The sequence below is a fragment of the Oncorhynchus kisutch genome, linkage group LG21 (genome assembly GCF_002021735.2).
Source record: "Oncorhynchus kisutch isolate 150728-3 linkage group LG21, Okis_V2, whole genome shotgun sequence".
NCBI lineage: Eukaryota > Metazoa > Chordata > Actinopteri > Salmoniformes > Salmonidae > Oncorhynchus > Oncorhynchus kisutch.
This window is the reverse complement of record NC_034194.2, coordinates 30,833,228-30,857,736: the sequence shown is the minus strand read 5'-3', so window position 1 is coordinate 30,857,736 and position 24,509 is coordinate 30,833,228. Positions and strand designations below refer to the sequence as shown.

Sequence of the window (24,509 nt, the reverse complement as noted above, 5' to 3'; positions counted from 1 at the left end):
CACCTTTCATTACCACCCCCTGCTACGGGGTTAAGGGTTAAGGGTTGCACCAGTTAGTGAAAGAGTGAAGTTGTGATTGAGGGTTTTACTCTAACAGATAGAGATATCAGATCTTCTTTGAGGAGGGGAAGAGTCAGACAGTGTATTAGATGTGGTTGTAATGAGAAGATGAAATTGGTAGAGTAGAGACTCACCTTTCCAGGGCTGAAAGAGGTTAACAGAAACGTGTAGTATATTTGAGGTGTATTATAGTTGAGGTTTTTAAAAGGCTTCTGAAGTTTGTAATTTCCACTTTGACATTTCAGGCTTGATTTTCCTTTACCCCTACAAAAATCTCCATTAATTATCATCCACATAATAATACAAATGTTGTGTTGCTGCAGGATTATTTTCCTGCTGTAGCAAACTGGCTCAAATTAAGATCCTACATCTGTAAGTCATCTAAACAACCATATTTCCTCCACCAGATCCGATGGACCAAGACAGCAGGCAGTGTGTCTGACCGCTTCCAGGACTCGAGTGTGTTTAACGAGACGCTGCACATCACCAAGATCCAGAGACACCAAGGGGGACGCTACTACTGCAAGGCTGAGAACGGCTTGGGCTCCCCGGCCATCAAGTCCATACGGGTCGACGTCTACTGTAAGTCCTGCAAATTACCGTCGGACACAGTGGTTGGGCCAACATTGTTTTCTTGTTATCTCAGTGTACCTTCTCAATGTTGCATCAAATCCAAAGTAACGAGTCAGTATACAGTTCTTGTTTCATTTTCAACTAGATTTCAACCACAACGGTAAGGTTTGGTTTTTCCTCTGAGTACATTTGTTATTTTTGTATTAAACCTTTATTTAACTAGGCAAGTCAGTTAATAACAAATTCTTATTTACAATGACGACCTAGGAACAGTGGGTTAACTGCCTTGTTCAGGGGCAGAACGACAGCTTTTTACCTTGTTAGCTCGGGAATTCGATCTAGCGACTTTCGGTTACTGTCCCAACGCTCTAACCACTAGGCTACCTGTCGCCCCAAAATGCTTTCTTTCCAGAGGTGCTTTGGTGATGCTCTGTGTATCCAGATTGTTGATTAAATTAAAAAGGTACTTTATTGTCATGTTGTGTCTATCCATGTACTGTAAGTACTCTGGTTTCAATCCCGGCCCCATAAAATGGAAATGTCTGTTGGGATCCATTAAACTGAATGGCCATACACTGTATTGTTTTTATTGATCGGCCATTGATTGTCCTGTTCACCTCATCAATTGATGAGTGGTGAAGACACACGTCAGTGCACTTCCATCACAGCTACAACCCCCCCTCCAGGATGTTCCTCTGCACTACGACACCAGTTACTATGAGTTAACTCAGAATTTTAAAGGGTGTGAACAGGTGTGGTTTTGCATAAATATCCAATGACAATGTCTGTAAGAGTGTAAGAAAAACAGGTTGCAAGGTGTGTTATTTGTAACACAGTTACCAACATCTGATGCAGTGTAAACATTCTATGTGAACCAGCATTGCCGTTTTCCTCTATCTTCAGACTGCACTTGATTGAGTTGGGGTCCTAGACCAGACATTGTGTGTTTTTGTTGGAGAAATTGTACAGTGGCTAACAGTCTTAACAACCCAACCCAGTAGGTTCCAACCGAGCCAAACCCAGTAGGTTCCCAGCCGAGCCAAACCCAGTAGGTTCCAGCCGAGCCAAACCCAGTTGGTTCCAGCCGTGCCAAACCCAGTAGGTTCCAGCCGAGCCAAACCCAGTAGGTTCCAGCCGAGCCAAACCCAGTAGATTCCAGCCAAGCCAAACGCCGTAGGTTCCAGCCGTGCCAAACCCAGTAGGTTCAGGTGGTGCCATACCCAGTAGGTTCAAGCCGTGCCAAACACAGTGGGTTCCAGCCTAGCCAAACCCAGTAGGTTCCAGCCGTGCCAAACCCAGTAGGTTCCAGCCGTGCCAAACCCAGTAGGTTCCAGCCGTGCCAAACTCAGTAGGTTTCAACCGTGCCAAACCCAGTAGGTTCCAGCCGAGCTAAACCCAGTTGGTTCCAGCCGTGCCAAACCCAGTAGGTTCCAGCCGAGCCAAACCCAGTAGGTTCCAGCCGAGCCAAACCCAGTAGGTTCCAGCCGAGCCAAACCCAGTAGATTCCAGCCAAGCCAAACGCCGTAGGTTCCAGCCGTGCCAAACCCAGTAGGTTCAGGTGGTGCCAAACCCAGTAGGTTTCAGCTGTGCCAAACCCAGTAGGTTCAAGCCGTGCCAAACACAGTGGGTTCCAGCCTAGCCAAACCCAGTAGGTTCCAGCCGTGCCAAACCCAGTAGGTTCCAGCCGTGCCAAACCCAGTAGGTTCCAGCCGTGCCAAACTCAGTAGGTTTCAACCGTGCCAAACCCAGTAGGTTCCAGCCGTGCCAAACCCAGTAGGTTCCAGCCTAGCCAAACCCAGTAGGTTCCAGCTGTGCCAAACACAGTGGGTTCCAGCCGTGCCAAACACAGTGGGTTCCAGCCGTGCCAAACTCAGTAGGTTTCAGCCGTGCCAAACCCAGTAGGTTCCAGCCGTGCCAAACCCAGTAGGTTCATGCCTAGCCAAACCCAGTAGGTTCCAGCCGAGCCAAACCCAGTAGATTCCAGCCAAGCCAAACGCCGTAGGTTCCAGCCGTGCCAAACCCAGTAGGTTCAGGTGGTGCCAAACCCAGTAGGTTTCAGCTGTGCCAAACCCAGTAGGTTCAAGCCGTGCCAAACACAGTGGGTTCCAGCCTAGCCAAACCCAGTAGGTTCCAGCCGTGCCAAACCTAGTAGGTTCCAGCCGTGCCAAACCCAGTAGGTTCCAGCCGTGCCAAACTCAGTAGGTTTCAACCGTGCCAAACCCAGTAGGTTCCAGCCGTGCCAAACCCAGTAGGTTCCAGCCTAGCCAAACCCAGTAGGTTCCAGCTGTGCCAAACACAGTGGGTTCCAGCCGTGCCAAACGCAGTAGGTTTATGCTTAGCCAAACCCAGTAGGTTCCAGCCCAGCCAAACGCAGAGTAGGTTCATGCCTAGCCAAACACAGTGGGTTCCAGCCGTGCCAAACACAGTGGGTTCCAGCCGTGCCAAACACAGTGGGTTCCAGCCGTGCCAAACACAGTGGGTTCCAGCCGTGCCAAACTCAGTAGGTTTCAGCCGTGCCAAACCCAGTAGGTTCCAGCCGTGCCAAACCCAGTAGGTTCATGCCTAGCCAAACTCAGTAGGTTCCAGCCTAGCCAAACGCAGTAGGTTCATGCTTAGCCAAACGCATTAGGTTCCAGCCTAGCCAAACGCAGTAGGTTCCAGCCTAGCCAAACATAGTAGGTTCCAGCTTACCCAAACACTGTAGGTTCCAGCCTAGCAAAACCAAGTAGGTTCATGCCTAGCCAAAACTATTAGGTTCCAGCCGAGCCAAACCCAGTAGGTTCCAGCCTAGCCAAACACTGTAGGTTCCAGCCTAATGCAGTATGTTCCAGCCTAGCCAAACCCAGTAGGTTCCAGCTGTGCCAAACCCAGTAGGTTCATGCCTAGCCAAACTCAGTAGGTTCCAGCCTAGCCAAACGCAGTAGGATCATGCTTAGCCAACCCCAGTAGGTTCCAGTCCAGCCAAACGCTGAGTAGGTTCATGCCTAGCCAAATGCAGTAGGTTCCAGCCTAGCCAAACGCAGTAGGTTCCAGCCTAGCCAAACGTAGTAGGTTCCAGCATAGCCAAACACGGTAGGTTCCAGCCGTGCCAAACCCAGTAGGTTCCAGCCTAGCCAAACCCAGTAGGTTCCAGCCTAGCCAAACCCAGTAGGTTCCAGCCGTGCCAAATCCAGCAAGTTCCAGCCTAGCCAAACTAGCCATTTCAATAGTGAGGTCTGATTGGAGTTGTCCGGGGCACCTTTTTTAGCTGCAATCCACAACTTCACAGAGGTGCACTTAAATGAAGGATGGTTGCTCTCGTCTGAACCCTAGACAAGCAAAAATCATCTGTCCCAGACAAACCAACTTCCAGCACTTAAAACGAGCACTTTCCCTTCCGTAACATCACTGCCAGTGATAAACTTTGGGCTTGTGTTCTCCTCTTCTCCCACTCTCTCTGTGGCAGAACACAGAGCAGTCTGCAGTGCTGTCTCTGTCTCTCCTCTCTGTCTCCCCTTTCTGCCACTCCTCTCTCCGCTGCTTCTCCTCTCTCCTCTGCCTCGCCTCTCTCCTCTGTCTCGATCTCTCTCCTCTGTCTCGCCTCTCTGCCTCGCCTCTCTCTGCCTCTCTTCTCTGCCTCTCCTTTCTGCCTCTCGTCGGCCTCTGCCTCTGCTTTTGCTTCTGCTTCTGCTTCTGCCTCTTCTCTCCTCTTCTCTTCTCTCCTCTCATTTCCTTGTCAAGGCAGGGGTTAAGAAAAAACGCTTTCATCTGACATCCAAAGCCTCTCTTCCATCTGCCAATCACTCTTCTCAGTCTGTCACAACGGGCAGGGTCTGTCTGTGTGGCTGGTGTTTATCCACACTGTCGCCAAGGCTCTTTCTATGCCTGTTCTCTCTTTCCTTCTGTCTCCATTTCCCCTTTCTATTTCCCTCTCTCTCCTTTCTCTCTCTCTCTCTCTCTCTCTCTCTCTCTCTCTCTCTCTCTCTCTCTCTCTCTCTCTCTCTCTCTCTCTCTCTCGCTCTCTCTCAATTCAATTCAATTCAAGGGCTTTATTGGCATGGGAAACATGTGTTAACATTGCCAAAGCAAGTGAGGTAGACAACATACAAAGTGAATATATAAAGTGAAAAACAACAAAAATTAACAGTAAACATTACACATACAGAAGTTTCAAAACAGTAAAGACATTACAAATGTCATATTATATATATACAGTGTTCTAACAATGTACAAATGGCTAAAGGACACAAGATAAAATAAATAAGCATAAATATGGGTTGTATTTACAATGGTGTTTGTTCTTCACTGGTTGCCCTTTTCTCGTGGCAACAGGTCACAAATCTTGCTGCTGTGATGGCACACTGTGGAATTTCACCCAGTAGATATGGGAGTTTTTCAAAATTGGATTTGTTTTCGAATTCTTTGTGGATCTGTGTAATCTGAGGGAAATATGTCTCTCTAATATGGTCATACATTGGGCAGGAGGTTAGGAAGTGCAGCTCAGTTTCCACCTCATTTTGTGGGCAGTGAGCACATAGCCTGTCTTCTCTTGAGAGCCATGTCTGCCTACGGCGGCCTTTCTCAATAGCAAGGCTATGCTCACTGAGTCTGTACATAGTCAAGGCTTTCCTTAATTTTGGGTCAGTCACAGTGGTCAGGTATTCTGCCGCTGTGTACTCTCTGTGTAGGGCCAAATAGCATTCTAGTTTGCTCTGTTTTTTGTTAATTCTTTCCAATATGTTAAGTAGTTATCTTTTTGTTTTCTCATGATTTGGTTGGGTCTAATTGTGCTGCTGTCCTGGGGCTCTGTAGTGTGTGTTTGTGTTTGTGAACAGAGCCCCAGGACCAGCTTGCTTAGGGGACTCTTCTCCAGGTTCATCTCTCTGTAGGTGATGGCTTTGTTATGGAAGGTTTGTGAATCGCTTCCTTTTAGGTGGTTGTAGAATTTAACAGCTCTTTTCTGGATTTTGATAATTAGTGGGTATCGGCCTAATTCTGCTCTGCATGCATTATTTGGTGTTCTACGTTGTACACGGAGGATATTTTTGCAGAATTCTGCGTGCAGAGTCTCAATTTGGTGTTTGTCCCATTTTGTGAAGTCTTGGTTGGTGAGCGGACCCCAGACCTCACAACCATAAAGGGCAATGGTCTCTATGACTGATTCAAGTATTTTTAGCCAAATCCTAATTGGTATGTTGAAATTTATGTTTCTTTTGATGGCATAGAATGCCCTTCTTGCCTTGTCTCTCAGATCGTTCACAGCTTTGTGGAAGTTACCTGTGGTGCTGATGTTTAGGCCAAGGTATGTATAGTTTTTTGTGTGCTCTAGGGCAACAGTGTCTAGATGGAATTTGTATTTGTGGTCCTGGTGGCTGGACCTTTTTTGGAACACCATTATTTTGGTCTTACTGAGATTTACTGTCAGGGCCCAGGTCTGACAGAATCTGTGCATAAGATCTAGGTGCTGCTGTAGGCCCTCCTTGGTTGGTGACAGAAGCACCAGATCATCAGCAAACAGCAGACATTTGACTTCGGATTCTAGCAGGGGGAGGCCGGGTGCTGCAGACTTTTCTAGTGCCCTCGCCAATTCGTTGATATATATGTTGAAGAGGGTGGGGCTTAAGCTGCATCCCTGTCTAACCCCACGACCCTGTGTGAAGAAATGTGTGTGTTTTTTGCCAATTTTAACCGCACACTTGTTGTTTGTGTACATGGATTTTATAATGTCGTATGTTTTACCCCCAACACCACTTTCCATCAGTTTGTATAGCAGACCCTCATGCCAGATTGAGTCGAAGGCTTTTTTGAAATCAACAAAGCATGAGAAGACTTTGCCTTTGTTTTGGTTTGTTTGATTGTCAATTAGGGTGTGCAGGGTGAATACATGGTCTGTTGTACGGTAATTTGGTAAAAAGCCAATTTGACATTTGCTCAGTACATTGTTTTCATTGAGGAAATGTACGAGTCTGCTGTTAATAATAATGCAGAGGATTTTCCCAAGGTTACTGTTGACACATATTCCACGGTAGTTATTGGGGTCAAATTTGTCTCCACTTTTGTGGATTGGGGTGATCAGTCCTTGGTTCCAAATATTGGGGAAGATGCCAGAGCTAAGTATGATGTTAAAGAGTTTTAGTATAGCCAATTGGAATTTGTTGTCTGTATATTTGATCATTTCATTGAGGATACCATCAACACCACAGGCCTTTTTGGGTTGGAGGGTTTTTATTTTGTCCTGTAACTTTCAATGTAATTGGAGAATCCAGTGGGTTCTGGTAGTCTTTAATAGTTGATTCTAAGATCTGTGTTTGATCATGTATATGTTTTTGCTCTTTATTCTTTGTTATAGAGCCAAAAAGATTGGAGAAGTGGTTTACCCATACATCTCCATTTTGGATAGATAATTCTTCGTGTTGTTGTTTGTTTAGTGTTTTCCAATTTTCCCAGAAGTGGTTAGAGTCTATGGATTCTTCAATTGCATTGAGCTGATTTCTGACATGCTGTTCCTTCTTTTTCCGTAGTGTATTTCTGTATTGTTTTAGTGATTCACCATAGTGAAGGCGTAGACTCAGGTTTTCCGGGTCTCTATGTTTTTGGTTGGACAGGTTTCTCAATTTCTTTCTTAGATTTTTGCATTCTTCATCAAACCATTTGTCATTATTGTTAATTTTCTTCGGTTTTCTATTTGAGATTTTTAGATTTGATAGGGAAGCTGAGAGGTCAAATATACTGTTAAGATTTTCTACTGCCAAGTTTACACCTTCACTATTACAGTGGAACGTTTTACCCAGGAAATTGTCTAAGAGGGATTGAATTTGTTGTTGCCTAATAGTTTTTTGGTAGGTTTCCAAACTGCATTCCTTCCATCTATAGCATTTCTTAATGTTACTCAGTTCCTTTGGCTTTGATGCCTCATGATTGAGTATTGCTCTGTTTAAGTAGACTGGGATTTTGCTGTGGTCTGATAGGGGTGTCAGTGGGCTGACTGTGAACGCTCTGAGAGACTCTGGGTTGAGGTCAGTGATAAAGTAGTCTACAGTACTACTGCCAAGAGATGAGCTATAGGTGTACCTACCATAGGAGTCCCCTCGAAGCCTACCGTTGACTATGTACATACCCAGCGTGCGACAGAGCTGCAGGAGTTGTGACCCGTTTTTGTTGGTTATGTTGTCATAGTTGTGCCTAGGGGGGCATATGGGGGAGGGAATGCTGTCACCTCCAGGCAGGTGTTTGTCCCCCTGTGTGCTGAGGGTGTCAGGTTCTTGTCCGGTTCTGGCATTTAGGTCACCACAGACTAGTATATGTCCCTGGGCCTGGAAATGATTGATTTCCCCCTCCAGGATGGAGAAGCTGTCTTCATTAAAATATGGGGATTCTAGTGGGGGGATATAGGTAGCACACAGGAGGACATTTTTCTCTGTTAGGATCATTTCTTTTTGAATTTCTAGCCAAATGAAGAATGTTCCTGTTTTGATTAATTTAATGGAGTGAGTTAGGTTTGCTCTATACCAAATTAGCATACCCCCTGAGTCCCTTCCCTGTTTCACACCTGGTAGTTTGGTGGATGGGACTACCAGCTCTCTGTAACCTAGAGGGCAACCAGTGGGTCCATCTCCTCTATACCAGGTTTCTTGCAGGATGACAATGTCTGTATTACCGATTTCTTTGGTGAAGTCCGGGTTTCTGCTCTTTAGGCCAAAGGCAGATGACCTCAGGCCTTGGATATTCCAGGATAATATAGTGAAGGCTTTTTGTTCCATAGAGTGTCCAATGTTGTTGGTCGTGGTTTAGCCTCAGGCCAGTAAGTGTGAGCAGAGCCTGCTGAGCATCTGGTACATGCCATTGGCTTGGGCGAGTGTGAGAGTGGGGGTTGGGACTGTTTGCCCGCTCACTACCTGGGCGTATGTGTGGCTTCCATGTTGAGGCCCTCTTTGCGGGGTGGGGTGCATGGGGTGGGCAGGAGTGGCATAGGTCTGATCTGAGGGGGCCTAAAGGGAGTGTGGGCATGGTTGACGTGGGGGGGTGTTGATTGGTTGGGGTGGGGGTGTGGATGTGTCTGGGTGTACTGTGGTCTGGATGTAATTCCTCTTGGCGTGGGTCCTCTATGTGTAGGTCCAGGGGGAGGTCCTGCAGATCTGGGAGGGTGTCTCACTGGTCTGGGTGGGGTGCCTATTGATCTGTTGCTCCTGTGTGGAGTGTTGGGGATACGTTTGAGAGCGATGTCCTTTAGAGTCCGGGCAAAGGTGGGCACTGCTGCCTTGTAGAGGTGGACCTGGTCATAGAGGCTGTTCAAGTCCAGGGTGGAGTGGTGGGCCAGGAAAACGTTTGGTTTTGAGGCACAGTCACGGGAAATACTTGCATTTACCTCTCTCTCTCACTCTCTCTCTCTATTTCCCTCCCTGTCTCCTCTTGGCCCCTGCATGTCTGTGTGGCTCTCAGTCGTTGTACCTGTATATTAGATCTGACGTGAGCAAGGGGTTTGGAATAGGTGATGGTTAGAAAGCTTGGAACTTGGAAGGAGGGGGAAGTAGTGGCTTTCTTTCTCTCCTTGTCTCCTTTCCTTCATCTGCTCTGGACTGCCATATTGCCTTTGTGGTGGATGTCTAACAGACATGTGCCTTCACCTGTCTAGTTCTTCCACACTGTTGATTGTAAACTATTGAGACATACAATAGACCCTGGACAGACAGTGACTAACAGTGTCACTGGTTTAGCATGATAACAGTAAGATTACCAAAGTTGACCAGTGGCCATTTTGAATCCTCTCTGGTTTGCCATGGCATTGTTTACAGTTTAATGGATGGCAAATCCTGAATGGGCAGCGTGGGAGGGATGCTTAGCCTATCAGACACATCAGCTGTGACATCCAGACCATCATTCAACCAATGACGTCATCCAATGCTTTCACTAGTTGCCTCCCAGTCCAATGATGTCCTGAGTTGTGCTCTCCAGAAAAACTCTCTGTTTAACCTTTTACTGCAGTGGGCTAAATCAGGGTCACACAGAGTGATTCTTGGTAGTCTTTAACAAAATTACTTTGAAGATAAAGTATTCACCTCACAAACATGGTTATCGGCTCAAACAAAGAAGACACATGTACCATGTCAGATATAGAGTTGAAATGTATTACATTTTGAGTTTGCATCCCAATATTACACTTTATGTACATCACAGAAGACTGAAATATAACAAAACTGTTTGACATGGAAACACCAGATTTGTGTTGAGTTTTTAAAAATCTAAACCAATCATATTGGTCACATACACATGGTTAGCAGATGTTAATGCGAGTGTAGCGAAATGCTTGTTCTTATAGTTCCGACAGTGAAGTACTATCTAACAAGTAATATAACAATTCCACAAGAACAACCTAATACACACAAATCTAAGTAAAGAGATGGAATAAGAGTATGTATATATAAATATTTGGATGAGCGATGACCGAGCGGCACAGGCAAGATGCAATAGATGATATAGAATACAATATATACATATGAGATTAGTAATGCAAGATATGTAAACAGTATTAAAGTGGCCAATGATTTCGAGTCTGTATATAACATTCTACTAATGAGGCCAAACAGGGCACTTTTGGTAATTGACTGCAGGAAAGGGCTACTAGAAGAGGATGAAAAGGGAATATCAAGTATCAACGTCATGGTACAGTACTTTCAAGTACATGAGCCTTTCAAGCTTGGTTTCCTCAAGTTCTGTACTTGTAGGTTTCCTATTTATCATTGAGTATACACTGAATACTGTACAGTATGTAATGCTATGGCCTTTATATTGTAGAGCCTTTAAAACACAACTCTATAGGACATTATTAAAGCAGCGGCAGCATTTAAAGTGTTACATGCTGACCACATTGCTCACGTCGCAAAATAAATTTGCACTTACATGTTATTCAATCATTGCACCCACACTGCGAGCCAACGAGCACATGTGTTGCTGGGCACTAAAATAGAAGTTGCTTCTAATTTGTGGCACAGAACGCGATGCAAGTCCTGCTTCTCCCATCTCCTCATTGGCTTTTAAAAGCATATACCCACGTGCCATCTCCTCATTGGTTATACCCACATGGATGATTGAAAGATGAACTGAGGTCGGTAATACACCTTATTATGAAAGTTAGTTGCCAATCACCATACAAAGTCCAAAGAAGAAAAAGCCTGGAAGGAATAGAGATGACTAGAAATTATTCGGTTGACTGTTTTATCTGTGGACTAATTGTCAGACTAGAGGGCCTTATTTCAGGTAAAATAACTCAATGTTTATATCCCAGGACAAATTAGCTAGGAAAAGCAAGCTAGCTAGCTAAATAGGAGAAATTAGCTAGCAACAGCAAGCTAACTAGCTAAATTGCCATAAATGTTTAATGCTTTTTGACCTGTCCCCAAATTAATATAATTAGTTCAGAGTTTGTTTTGATATTTCAACCTGCGTGTCGGTATCACGTTTGGTGTAGGGGGACAAAATCCATTTGCGCACGTTGGCGCATGCGGACACACCCGCGGGTCCGGTTTGGGCATGGTGTTAGACCGATGACGCCCTTGTCTCTGGCCTTGTAGTCCATATGTACTTCATTAGCTGGGTGTTGTGTTGCACATCCAGCAGAAACATAGTGGATTTCTCCTGGTAAATGCTATAGCTGTCACCCAGGGGTGAATGTAATTTGTGTGCCTCTTTTGCAGCTCTCGCTATTTTTAGTGCTTTGCAACCTTGTTTTTTAATTAGCATTTCAATTGCTATTTGGGCGCCAGGGCTCAACAACAACACCTTGAAAAATTGTGTAGAATCTGATTTTCAGATGTTGTGTAGGTTTTTACATCATAATGTCATTAGACTACCGAGAAATCAAATCAAATCAAACTTTATTTGTCACATGCGCCGAATACAGCAAGTGTAGACTTTACCGTGAAATGCTTACTTAAATGTAACCGCTAGTAAGGATGGCTACTATAAGGATACAAGTCAGAGAGAGACAGGACTTTATTTTTGGTGGGAATTTAGGAGGGCTTCCATTTCAATGTGAATTTAGTCTTTGTTCTGTTCTTAAAAAAAAAAAAATATTGATTTTCCTTCCTTGTCCTTCTGAAACCAGAGGGCTTATTTTCAATTTAGAGTTGAAATATTTCCAGCTTTATTTGTTCATACATACATACCTATAAAATCAATGTGTACTCCTTTCCTATCCGTTCAACTTCCAAAGAGACTGCTGGATCCGCCGACTCACAACGTCCAATAGACGTTAAATTCAATGAAGTGATGGAAGGAAAGAGAGAAAGGGAGAATTCTCTGGATGCATTGCCTAGGTTTGAAAATAAATTAAATGAAAGAAGGAAGGGCAAAGAATGAAAAAAAGAGGGAGAATTCTATGGTAGAAGTATTGCCAACTCAAAAGGACAGACAACAGCAGGATGGGTAATTAACTTACCTCTGCAGCCCAGAGGAGCTGATATTAGCCCTGGCAGGCCTAGCAGGCACAACAGTAACTCATTTAAAATACCCACCCCATCTAAGCACATTTCTACCTGCTGGTACTTCAGAAGATGTGTTTGTCCATAGTGAGGTCTGCAGGGACAGATGCCCACTCAGAAGTTAATAAAGAACTCCCTACCGTCCTTCCGTTGATCGATTGGTAGCTTTGCTGTTCCTAAGAACTTAGAGCCTCTTCTTCCTCAGTTCCTTGAAGGGTCCATCTATTACAATGTTTTTCATTTCATCCGGGCTGTATATGTGGTATTGCTGTGTCTGAGACTACATTGACGTACCTAGTAGAGAAAGGCCCATAGCGTTGCAGCAGGGGCTTATAGCTGGCTTTAAGGACTTCATCAGCAGGAGGACTTCACGTTCCCAATGTAATACATGTCTGATGTGAAAAGAGTGCAATGGGCTCCAATGAAGTACAAAAGACTCATGTACTTCACTTGTGCCCATACGTTTAACAGGAGTTAGAGAGCATGTACTTGCATATTGGGACTGGAAAACTTTATTGCACTGATATTGAGTTTGCACTTTTACAGAGTGCACTTGTCAGGAATCAACAGTATATACCACCAATTTGACAATGGAGGTGATTTCAGGACTCTTTAAAGTGGATGAATAATCAAAATGACGATTTTTACACTGGAGGCTGCTGTGGCCCTATGAGTCCCCTACCAATCAGTGACCCTTTTGTCATCTCCTTTGGATAGTTCAATACACAACCCATTACTCATCTTTAACAGGCTTCTTATTGTCTCAAATGTTCATTGGTCTCGGAGCTGAAATAAACTCTGTGTGTGTGATTTAACTTTGGCCAACAAACTGAAAACAATGCCAGGATTGTTGTATCTTCAGCTGGCTAAGTCCAATTCAACACAGAGCGTGGTTGATAAATGAGAGATCTTAAGGGATGGATCGAAATTTACAGAATGGATACCTGGAGGAAAATGGGGGAGGGTCATGCTTTTTCAATTTTAGTCAAGGGGAGGGTATAGTATTTTTGTAATCTAGTCCGACAGAGGGTCATGTAATTTGTAATTGATGAAATTTCAATATTTCTGTGTTTTAGAATTAGTTGCTTATTAGGCTACATATCAACGTGTGCCCGATGTTGCCCCTCGTCTCTGATTCTCTGCTGGGCGCGCAATATGTGCTCCTATAGGCAATTTAATGAAATTATCCATAGTCTATATGCTACAAAGTGCATGCTCTGAGTTATATTTCTAAGAAAATTAACTTCCTTCCTGAGTCTTTTGTGCTGCTGGGATGGTGTAAATAAAACTAGGCTGCATTGCACACTGCAATGGCTATTCCATTCCTGAGCCCTGGCCTGCTCTGCTCTTGATTATAAAAACTTGTTTTGTTCTGCCTAACCAATGCTGTGCTTTGTTTTGATGAGGCTTCTTCCCAACAATGTGATATCTTCCTCTCCAACTAGCCTATAGCCTATGTTCTGTTCAGTTTGAGAAGGGGAGCGCGAAGAGGAGAAGGAGGACGGGAGGTCAACTTTGACAGCTTGCTACTACTATCGTTTATTTTAATAAAAACAATATGTTTCTTACCCATGATGTATTTATCAGAGTTATTAACCTCACAGTAAGCCAGATTTTCATAACTTACATTGGGGTGCTGAAACTTGAAGCAGCATCTGCTGCACAATCAATCGGAAATGGACAGCTCATGGGGCTGAAAGTAGGCAAATTCAGGTAAGCATAATTCACTTAAACCGTCTTAAATTTTAATTCGACTTTACTGAAAACAAAAGGGCTTTGTGTTAGAGCCTATTTCTTCCTATTTAAGAAATAAGAGGTAGACCTACCTGTTGACGGACAAAATTAGGCTATAGGCTGCTATATCCATAGATTTGTCGGCCAATTCCTCTACCATGCACTCTTTAAATAGCCTACTTCTGTGTCAGTGAAGGGCTGTTAAGGGTTGGAAGAACTTGACTGGCCTGCACAGAGCCCTGACCTCAACCCCATCGAACACCTTTGTGATGAATTGTAACACTGACTGTGAGACAGGCCTAATCGCCCAAAATCAGTGCCCGACCTCGCCAATGCTCTTGTGGCTGAATGGACACAAGTCCCAACAGAAATGTTCCAACATCGAGTGGAAAGCCTTCCCAGAAGAGTGTAAGCTGTTATAGAAGCAAAGGGTGGACCAACTCCATATTAATGCTGTACACATGTTTTTGTCCATGTTGTGGGTGATATGATTCTGGTAATATGTAAAAGTACGTAGAATTGCATGAAATTTTTATAAAAGGCCATTTTTTCCTCGGGCCTGCAAATACAATGATAGATTCATGCAATGTTTTATTATAAAAGGGATCTCTCCACTCCTACTCTTGTCCGCGATGGTCTGTGATCCCACAACCTTCTGGCCCGCAGCCCTGTGTGCTATCAAAATTCCTGCCGTTGCCATCTAATGCCTACAGGACAAAGACCAGTTTCTAAAACGACATATTTAAGGCTTTGGTCTGTCGAAAAAAGTGAGGGTAAACGGTAGGCATGTTCTCTGCTATCCACTTCATGTTCTGAGTATAGGGGTGGGTCACATTTTTTTTCAACCACTCGGGAGGATTTAGGTCAATTATATTTTGCTGAAGGGAGGGTCATCCATTTTCATTTCAGAGAGGGCTTCACTCCCTAAGCTAAAACAACCATGACGCTAAAAAACTACTGTTTGACTATCTGAAATGCTGTGCTTAACCACATCTGCATGAATAATCACATTAATATGAGGAGCATAAAAAAACAACTTTCTGTTATTTGTACAGCTGCTAACAATATGCTAGCAGCTGATAGCTAGCTATTATGGAGCTATGAAACATCTAATGCTAATATTAGCTTACTTGCTAGCATTAGCTATTATGGAGTTATGTCACATCTAACGCTAATATTAGCTCGCTAGCTAGTGTTAGCTATTATGGAGCTATGAATCGGAGCTATGATGCGGCAGGTATTTTACATTTATTTTTAATTTAACCTTTATTTAACTAGGCAAGTCAGTATCCCCGAGCCAACTAAGTGAAAAATCTGTCGATGTGCCCTTGTAATTCACGGAAAGTGTCTACTAAATGACTCAAATGTCATTTAACCCCTGCCTCTGTCACTTTAGGCCCAGGCTGTGTGGTACAAAGGTGAATAGTGGTACTTGGGGCAGACACACTCCCTCTTTGGACATTCTCTCTCTCTCTCTCTCTCTCTCTCTCTCTCTCTCTCTCCTCTTCTTCCACTCCACCATCTCCCCTCTTCCTCCGCTCTCCTCTCTCCTCTTCACGCTTCCTGTCTCTCCCTCTACTCTCCTCTTCCTCCCCTTCACGCTTCCTGTCTCTCCCTCTACTCTCCTCTCCCTCCTCTTCACGCTTCCTGTCTCTCCCGCTACTCTCCTCTTCCTCCCCTTCACTTCACTTTCCTTTTCCTCTCTCACTCCACATTTCTATCCCTCCAATCATCTCTAAGTCCTCTTTCTCCATGCCTTTAGCTTCTGAGCCCTGACTCGCCACATCACTTCCCTCACTTTCACTGACCTAGAGGAACAGAGGACCAGAGGGAGAGGAGAGGAGCAACAAATAGGATATAATTGTGGTCAGGAACATTTTCTCTCTCTCTCACACTATCTCTCTCTTCCTTCCTCTCTTTTTCTCAACTATACATACACTCTCTTCCTAATAATCACCTCTCAGGGGTTTCCATAATAAATTGTGTGATTCCACACACACACTCTTTCCCTTTCTCTCTCTAGTCTCCAATCAACTCTCGCTTTCTTGCCTATCAGACTTACTACAGAGTTTGCCAATGTTAGCTGATTATTTATGAAGCTAGGACATTTTCCAAATGAATTGCATCGGTAGAAACAGGACAAAACAAGCAACTTGTTAGCTGGCTATGTAAACAAATATGCAACTCAATATTCATATGAGCTCCACTGCTCTGGCATCTACCCTAACACGACAGCTGTTAAATAATAGGAAAATGAGCAACGTATAGCCTATGAATATCTGCACCTAGCAAACATGACAACCCATAATACAAATTATTCAAGCCTTCATTTCAGTGGGTAGTTAGCTGGTTGTCTGTATGGCTAGCTAGTGAAATTGACAGCTGAGGTTGATGCTTCATGAGTGCAGCCCAAATTTACTGCTACTCACAACTTTTCTTGCCTGACAGACTAGCTAGCCAGCTATAGCAAGCAGCTTGGGCCGTTTCCACATGAATTACATCGGTAGAAACAAGACCAACCGCCAACTAGTTAGCTGACTATATACAGCTAAACACTGCAACTATTTACATGAGACAGAGAGCTCCACCGGTGATGTACTAGCCTATACCAACCAAGTGATCATGACAGGACTTGCTAATCTGAGAGCTATTCCCCACATTTAACGTCATCAAACATAGACAACACCAAACATATATATCTGCTGTTTACTTATTTCACTCACCTCGACATCATCGCTTTTCAAAGTCACCAACCAATATACAGAAGATACAGCCTCTTTCACAGTGAAAAGTTGTGTATGCTTCGGCGCCGTCATTTTTAGAAAAAAACATTGAAAAGTCAAATGACAGCAACAGCCGCGCAAATACAACAACAGGTTGTTTGCATGTTCATTTTGCTATCATTTAAAGAAAGGACTTCGACGGCCACTATGGTTAGAAAGAGTTAAATAGGTTTCTGGTTTTCCTCTTCCCTCTGGAAAATGTATATTAACATTAAATAAAAACTAATAAAAACATGATTCCTGTTTCCATTTGTCATTATTGTCTATTTTCTATTTACTTATATTGCTGTGTTATGCTGTATTATAATGCTGTATAATAATGTTGCCTAATCAATCACCTTCCAGTGCAAAAAACATGGAAATTAAAAACAAAACCCTGCCTCCCGAGTGGCGCAGTGGTCTAAGGCATCGCAGTGCTTGAAGCATCACTACAGACCTGGGTTCGATCCCAGGCTATGTTGAAGCCAGCTGTGACCGGGAGACCCATGAGGCGGGCATGTTACTGTTGGCATGACACAGGACTGATGGTAGCACTCACCTTGTCTTCTGCGGACAAGCTTTTTTCCGGATCGGAAAGGGGATTCATCAGAGAAAATGACTTTACCCCAGTCCTCAGCAGTCCAATCCCTGTACCTTTTGCAGAATATAAGTCTGACCCTGATGTTTTTCCTGGAGAGAAGTGGCTTTTTTCCTGCCCTTCTTGACACCAGGCCATCCTCCAAAAGTCTTCTTCTCACTGTGCGTGCAGATGCACTCACACCTGCCTGCTGCCATTCCTGAGCAATCTCTGTACTGGTGGTGCCCCGATCCCGCAGCTGAATCAACTTTAGGAAACAGTCCTGGAGCTTGCTGGACTTTCCTCAAGCATTCTTCACAACAATTGTACCGCTCTCCTTGAAGTTCTTGATGATCTGATAAATCGTTGACTGTGAAGCCCTTTTTGTGCAATGCAATGATGATGGCACGTGTTTCCTTGCAGGTAATCATGGTTAACAGAGGAAGAAACAATTATTCCAAGCACCACCTTCCTTTTGAAGCTTTGAGTCTGTTATTCAAACTCAATCAACATGACAGAGTGATCTCCAGCCTTGTCCTCGTCAACACTCACATCTGTGTTAATGAGAGAATCACTGACATGATGTCAGCTGGTCCTTTTGAGGAAGGGCAGTGGAAATGTTTTTGGGCGATTCAGTTCATTTGCATGGCAAAGAGGGACTTTGCAATTAATTGCAATTCATATGCTCACTCTTCATAACATTCTGAAGTATATGCAAATTGCCATCATACAAATTGAGGCAGCAGACTTTGTGAAAATTAATATTTGTGTCATTCTCAAGACTTTTGGCCACGACTGTACAGCAGCTAGCGATGTTGGTCTATTGTGCTTCCAACAATGGTTGCTTAGGATTCAAACCTTCTCAAATAGCCAAATTCATAGTCTTCAGAGGGATAATGAACTTCACAGTCTCCTGCTATTAAAATACACCTATTTTAAAAAATTTGTTTCTACATTGTAGAATAATAGTGAAGACATCAAAACTATGAAATTACACACATGGAATTATGTAGTAACAAAAAAAGTGTTAAAAAATCTAAATATATTTTATATTGAAGATTCTTCAAAGTAGCCATCCTTTGCCTTGATGACATCTTTGCACATTCTTGACATTCTCTCAACCATCTTCATGATGTAGTAACCTGGAATGCATTTCAATTAACAGGTGTGCCTTGTTAAAAGTTAATCTGTGGAATTTATTTCCTTCTTAATGCCTTTGAGCCAATCAGTTGTGTTGTGACAAGGTAGGGGTGTTATACAGAATATAGCCCTATTTAGTAAAAAGGCCAAATCCATATGGCAAGAACAGCTCAAATGAACAAAGAGAAGTGACAGTCCATCATTACTTTAAGATATGAAGGTCAGTCAATCCAGACAATTTCAAGAACTTGGAAAGTTTCTTCAAGTGCAGTTGTAAAAACCGTCAAGCTTTATGATGAAACGGAGTCTCATGAGGACCGCACAGGAAAGGAAGTCCCAGCGTTACCTCTGCTGCAGAGGATAAGTTCATTAGAGTTAACTACACATCATGCTTCATAAATGCTTCACAGAGTTCAAGTAATCAACATCAACTGTTCAGAGGAGACTGTGTGAATCAGGCCTTCATGGACGAATTACGGCTAAGAAACCACTACTAAAGGACACATATACGAAGAAGAGACTTGCTTTGGCCAAGAAACACGTGCAATGGACATTAGAACGGTGGAAATCTGTCCTTTGGTCTGATGAGTCCAAATTTGAGATTTTGGTTCCAACTTCTATGTCTTTGTGAGACACAGAGTAGGTGAAGGGATGATCTCTGCATGTGTGGTTCCCACTGTGAAGCATGGAGGAGGAGGTGTGAGGGTGACACTGTCAGTGATTCATTTAGAATTCAAGGCACACTTAAGCAGCATGGTTACCACAGCATTTCACCAGGTTTGCGCTTATTGAGCCTGTCATTTGTTTTTCAATAGGACAATTGAACCTTTATTTAACTAGGCAACTCAGTTAAGAACACACTCTTATTTACAATGAAGGCCTACCGGGGAGCAGCGGATTAACTGCCTTGTTCAGGGGCAGAACGGACAGTTTTGACCTTGTCAGCTCGGGAATTCGATCCAGCAACCTTTCGGTTACTGTCCCAATGCTCTAACCACTAGGCTACCTGCCACCCCGCAATGACCCAAAACACACCTCCAGGCTGTGTATAGGCTATTTGACCAAGAGGGAGAATGATGGAGTGCTGCATCAGATGACCTGGTCTCTACAATCACCCGATCTCAACCCAATTGAGATGGTTTGGGATGAGTTGGATCGCAGAATGAAGGAAAAGCATCCAACAAGTGCACAGCATATGTGGGAACTCCTTCAAGACTGTTTGAAAACCATTCCAGGTTAAGCTGGTTGAGAGAATGCCAATAATGTGCAAAGCTGTCATCAAAGCAAAGGTTGGCTACTTTAAATAATTTAAAATGGAGGACGGAACTTGAGAGACTAGTCAAGGACCATATCACCTCCACCCACCTACCTGACACCCTAGACCCACTGCAATTTGCTTACCGCCCCAATATGTCCACAGACGACTCAATCGCAATCACACTGCACACTGCCCTAACCCATCTGGACAAGAGGAATACCTATGTAAGAATCCTGTTCATCGACTACAGCTCAGCATTTAACACCATAGTACCCTCCAAACTCGTCATTGAGGTCGAGACCCTGGGTCGCCCTGTGCAGCTGGGTCCTGGACTTCCTGACTTGCCTCCCCCAGGTGGTGAGGGTAGGTAACGACATTTCCACCCCGCTGATCCTCAACACTGGGGCCCCACAAGGGTGCGTTCTCAGCCCTCTCCTGCTCTCCCTGTTCACCCATGACTGCGTGGCCATGCACGTCTCCAACTCAATCATCAAGTTTGCAGACGACACTACAGTGGTAGGCTTGATTACCAACAATGAAGAGATGGCCTACAGGGAAGAGGTGAGGGCCCTCGGAGTGTGGTGTCAGGACAATAACCTCACACTCAATGTCAACAAAACAGAGGAGATGATTGTGGACTTCAGGAAACAGCAGAGGGAGCAGCACCCTATCCACATCGACGGAACAATAGTGGAGAAGGTGGAAAGTTTTAATTTCCTCGGCGTACACATCACGGACAAACTGAAATGGGTCCACCCACACAGACAGCATGGTGAAGAAGGCGCAGCAGCACCTCTTCAACCTCAGGAGGCTGAAGTAATTTGGCTTGTCACCAAAAACACTCACAAACCTTTACAGATGCACAATCAAGAGCATCCTGTCAGGCTGTATCACGGCCTGGTACCGCAACTACTCTGCCCACAACCGTAAGGCTCTCCAGAGGGTAGTGAGGTCTGCACAACACATCACCGGGAGCAAACTACCTGCCCTCCAGGACACCTACACCTCCCGATGTCACAGGAAGGCCATCAGACTGTTAAACAGCCATCACTAACATTGAGAGGCTACTGCCAACATATTGACTCATCTCTAGCCACTTTAATAATGGACAAATTGATGTAATAAATGTATCACTAGCCACTTTAAACAATGCCACTTTATATAATGTTTACATACCCTACATTACTCATCTCATATGTATATACTGTACTCTATACCATCTACTGCATTTTGCCTATGCCGTTCGGCCATCGCTCATTCATATATTTGTATGTATATATTCTTATTAATTCCTTTACACTTGTGTCTCTAAGGTAGTTGTTGTGAAATTGTTAGGTTAGATTACTTGTTAGATATTACTGCATGTTCGGAACTAGAAGCACAAGCATTTCGCTACTCTCGTATTAACATCTGCTTACCATGTGTATGTGACAAATCAAATTTTATTTTATTTGATGACAAGTAAAGAGGCACTGAGTTTGAAGGTAGGCCTTGAAATACATACACAGGTACACCTCCGATTGACTCAAATTAATTAGAATCAGAAGCTTCTAAAGCCATGACATCATTTTCTGGAATTTTCCAAGCAGTTTAAAGGCACAGCCAATTTAGTGTATGTAAACCTCTGGCCCACTGGAATTGTGACACAGTGAATTATGAGGGAAACATTCCGTCTGTAAACAATTGTTGGAAAAATGACTTGTGTCATGCACAAAGTAGATGTCCTAACCGACTTGTGTCATGCACAAAGTAGATGTCCTAACCGACTTGTGTCATGCACAAAGTAGATGTCCTAACTGACTTGTGTCATGCACAAAGTAGATGTCCTAACCGACTTGTGTCATGGACAAAGTAGATGTCCTAACCGACTTGTGTCATGCACAAAGTAGATGTCCTAACCGACTTGTGTCATGCACAAAGTAGATGTCCTAACTGACTTGTGTCATGCACAAAGTAGATGTCCTAACCGACTTGTGTCATGGACAAAGTAGATGTCCTAACCGACTTGTGTCATGGACAAAGTAGATGTCCTAACCGACTTGTGTCATGCACAAAGTAGATGTCCTAACCGACTTGTGTCATGCACAAAGTAGATGTCCTAACTGACTTGTGTCATGCACAAAGTAGATGTCCTAACCGACTTGTGTCATGGACAAAGTAGATGTCCTAACCGACTTGTGTCATGCACAAAGTAGATGTCCTAACTGACTTGCCAAAACTATAGTTTGTTAACAAGAAACCTAAGTGTATGTTACCTTCCTACTACAACTGTAGGCATGCATGTCAGCTTTGACACCGGTTTTGCACATCAGCGTCTAACCAACCTAAGTGTATGTAAACTTCCGACTTCAACTGTATATATATTAGTACTATTAAGTTCTCAAGCCCTGTGTTATTGGTATTTGCCCCCTGAACTCTGTTCTAGGTCTGTGGGAGGCCAATGTTGTGTAATGTGTGTGTATATGTAGATTGTAGTGGGGGTGTGTTTGAGGGGGCTCTCGAGGAGATGTATTGATCATGAAGTTAATGTGGAGGCAGGAGATCTGAGAGCCTGCATGTGCGCGTAGCTAACGAGAGGCAGGAGATCTGAGAGGCAGGATCAATAGGGGGAGTTGGCAAGGAGAATGCAAGACGATGTCATCATCAGCTGTCCAACTGCCAAGCCCACTTGTGGATTAATTATTACAAATGATCAGTCATATTGTGTTTCCTCTTACAAAGCTATTTGACCGTTGGGCGATGACAGAGCTATATTAAACGCGTTCTTCCACAACAGACTCTGAAGGCTTTCTTTCACAGCACTTTAAAATGCCCACAGAATAATATTACTCAAAGTTATTGTATTATATTCTATTCTATTCTATCGTATAAGCGATTAATATATTATAATAAATGAGTTTTGATCAGATGATCAGATGATGTATGTACAGTTCCTTCGGACAGTATTCACACCCCTTTTGTTGTGTTACAGCCTGAATAAAAAATGGATTAAATGTAGATGTTTTCTTGTCACTGGCCTTAACACAATACCCCATCATTTCAAAGTGGAATTATGTTTTTCGAAAAATGTTCAAATTCATTAAAAGTGAAAAGCTGAAATGTCTTGACCCTTTTGTTAAGGCAAGCCTTAATAAGTTCAGGAGTAAACATTTTCTTAACAAGTCATATAATAAGTTGCATGGACTCACTCCGTGTGCAATAATAGTGTTCAACATCATATCTGTACCCCACACATACAATTATCTGTAAGGTCCCACAGTCGAGCAGTGAATTTCTAACACAGATTAAACCACAAAGACCAGGGAGGTTTTCCAATGCTTCGTAAAGAAGTGCACCTATTGGTTGATGGGTAAAGAAAAAACACATTTAATATCGCTTTGTTATTAATTACACTTTTGATGGTGTATCAATACACCCAGTCACTACAATGAGAGAGGCGTTTTTCATATTCAGTTTCCTGGAGAGGAGGGAAACCGGTCAGGGATTTGCCCACTAGGCCAATGTTTACTTTAAAACAGTTACAGAGTTTAATGGCTGTGTTAGGGAAATCTGAGGGTGGATCAAAAACATTGTAGCAACTCCACAATACTAACCTAATTGAGAGAGGGAAAATAAGAAAGCCTGTACAGAATACAAACATTCCAAAACATGCAGCAGGTTTGCAACAAGGCACTGAAGTAATACTACAAAGTTTTATATTTGGGGCCAATCCAATATAACACATTACTGAGTACCATGCTCCATATTTTCAAGCATAGTGGTGGCTGCATCATGTTATGGGTATGCTTGTAATTGTTAAGGACTGGGGAGTTTTTCAGGATTAAAAAGAAACGGAATGCAGCTAATCACAGGCAGAATCCTAGACGAAAACCTGGTTCACTGGGAGACAAATTCACCTTTCAGGATGACAATAAGCTAAACACAACTTCAAATCTACACTGGAGTTGCATACCAAGAAGATAGTGAATGTTCCTGGGTGGCCTAGTTACGGTTTTGAATTAAACCCGCTTGAAAATCTATGGCAAGACTTGAAAATGGTTGTCTAGCAATGATGAACAACCAATTTGACAGAGCTTGAAGAATTTTGAAAATAATAATGGACAAATACTGTATAGTCTAGGTGTGCAAACCTCTTAGAGACTTACCCAGGTGTAATCGCTGCCAAATGTATGTATTTACTCAGTGGTGTGAATACTTATGTAAATTATATATTTATTTTATGTTCCCCAAAACATTCAAACAATTCTAAAAACATTATTTAACTTTGTCATTATGGGGTATTTTGTGTAGATGGGTGAGGTTTCTTATCATTTGTTTTAGCAATTTTGAATACAGGCTGTAACACAACGAAATGTGGAATGAGTCAAGGGGTATGAGCACTTTCTGAATGCACTGTATAGACAGAGATGTACAGTGAGCTCCAAAAGTATTGGGATAGTGAGAAATGTTTTGTTGTTTTGGCTCTGTACTCTAGCACTTTGTATTTGAAATGATACAATGAGAAAGTTACAGACGCACACATATCTTACCCTCAAGGCATACTAACCTCTCACCAGTACAATAACAGGGGAGGTTAGCATTTTGAGGGGGCTATGATATCTGTGTGTCTTTAACTTTCTCATTCATTATTATTCACAAATCATTCAGGACTATCTGTAATCATGTCAGCATCCACATTAATTTAGATATGTTTAGAGACATATTATATTCTTATTTACAATAAAAGTCTCCAAAATGACACAATACATTATTTACCATTCATTTCTATTGGGCGCAAAATAATCTGAAACACAACCAAAACAAACAGCAAATGGTTCCAACAAATTTGTGGAGTTGCAAGCAAGGGTTGGAACTGGTTCAGGGAACCGAACAGAAAACCAGAAAATAACTAAATTTAAGGAACAGAACCTGAACCGAAAACGAAAGTGATCGATACTGTGCCGTTATTT

General features: G+C 43.2%; 1 protein-coding gene across 1 annotated transcript in view; it reads left to right on the top strand.

Annotated features, from left to right (window-relative positions):
* LOC109879218 (MAM domain-containing glycosylphosphatidylinositol anchor protein 2) overlaps positions 1 to 24,509 on the top strand; it is a 425,402-nt gene that overhangs the window by 141,333 nt on the left and 259,560 nt on the right. Inside the window, exon 3 of the mRNA XM_031800190.1 lies at positions 468 to 642. Within this exon, the coding sequence (XP_031656050.1) occupies positions 468 to 642 (175 nt within the window). The remainder of the gene's footprint in view (positions 1 to 467; positions 643 to 24,509) is intronic.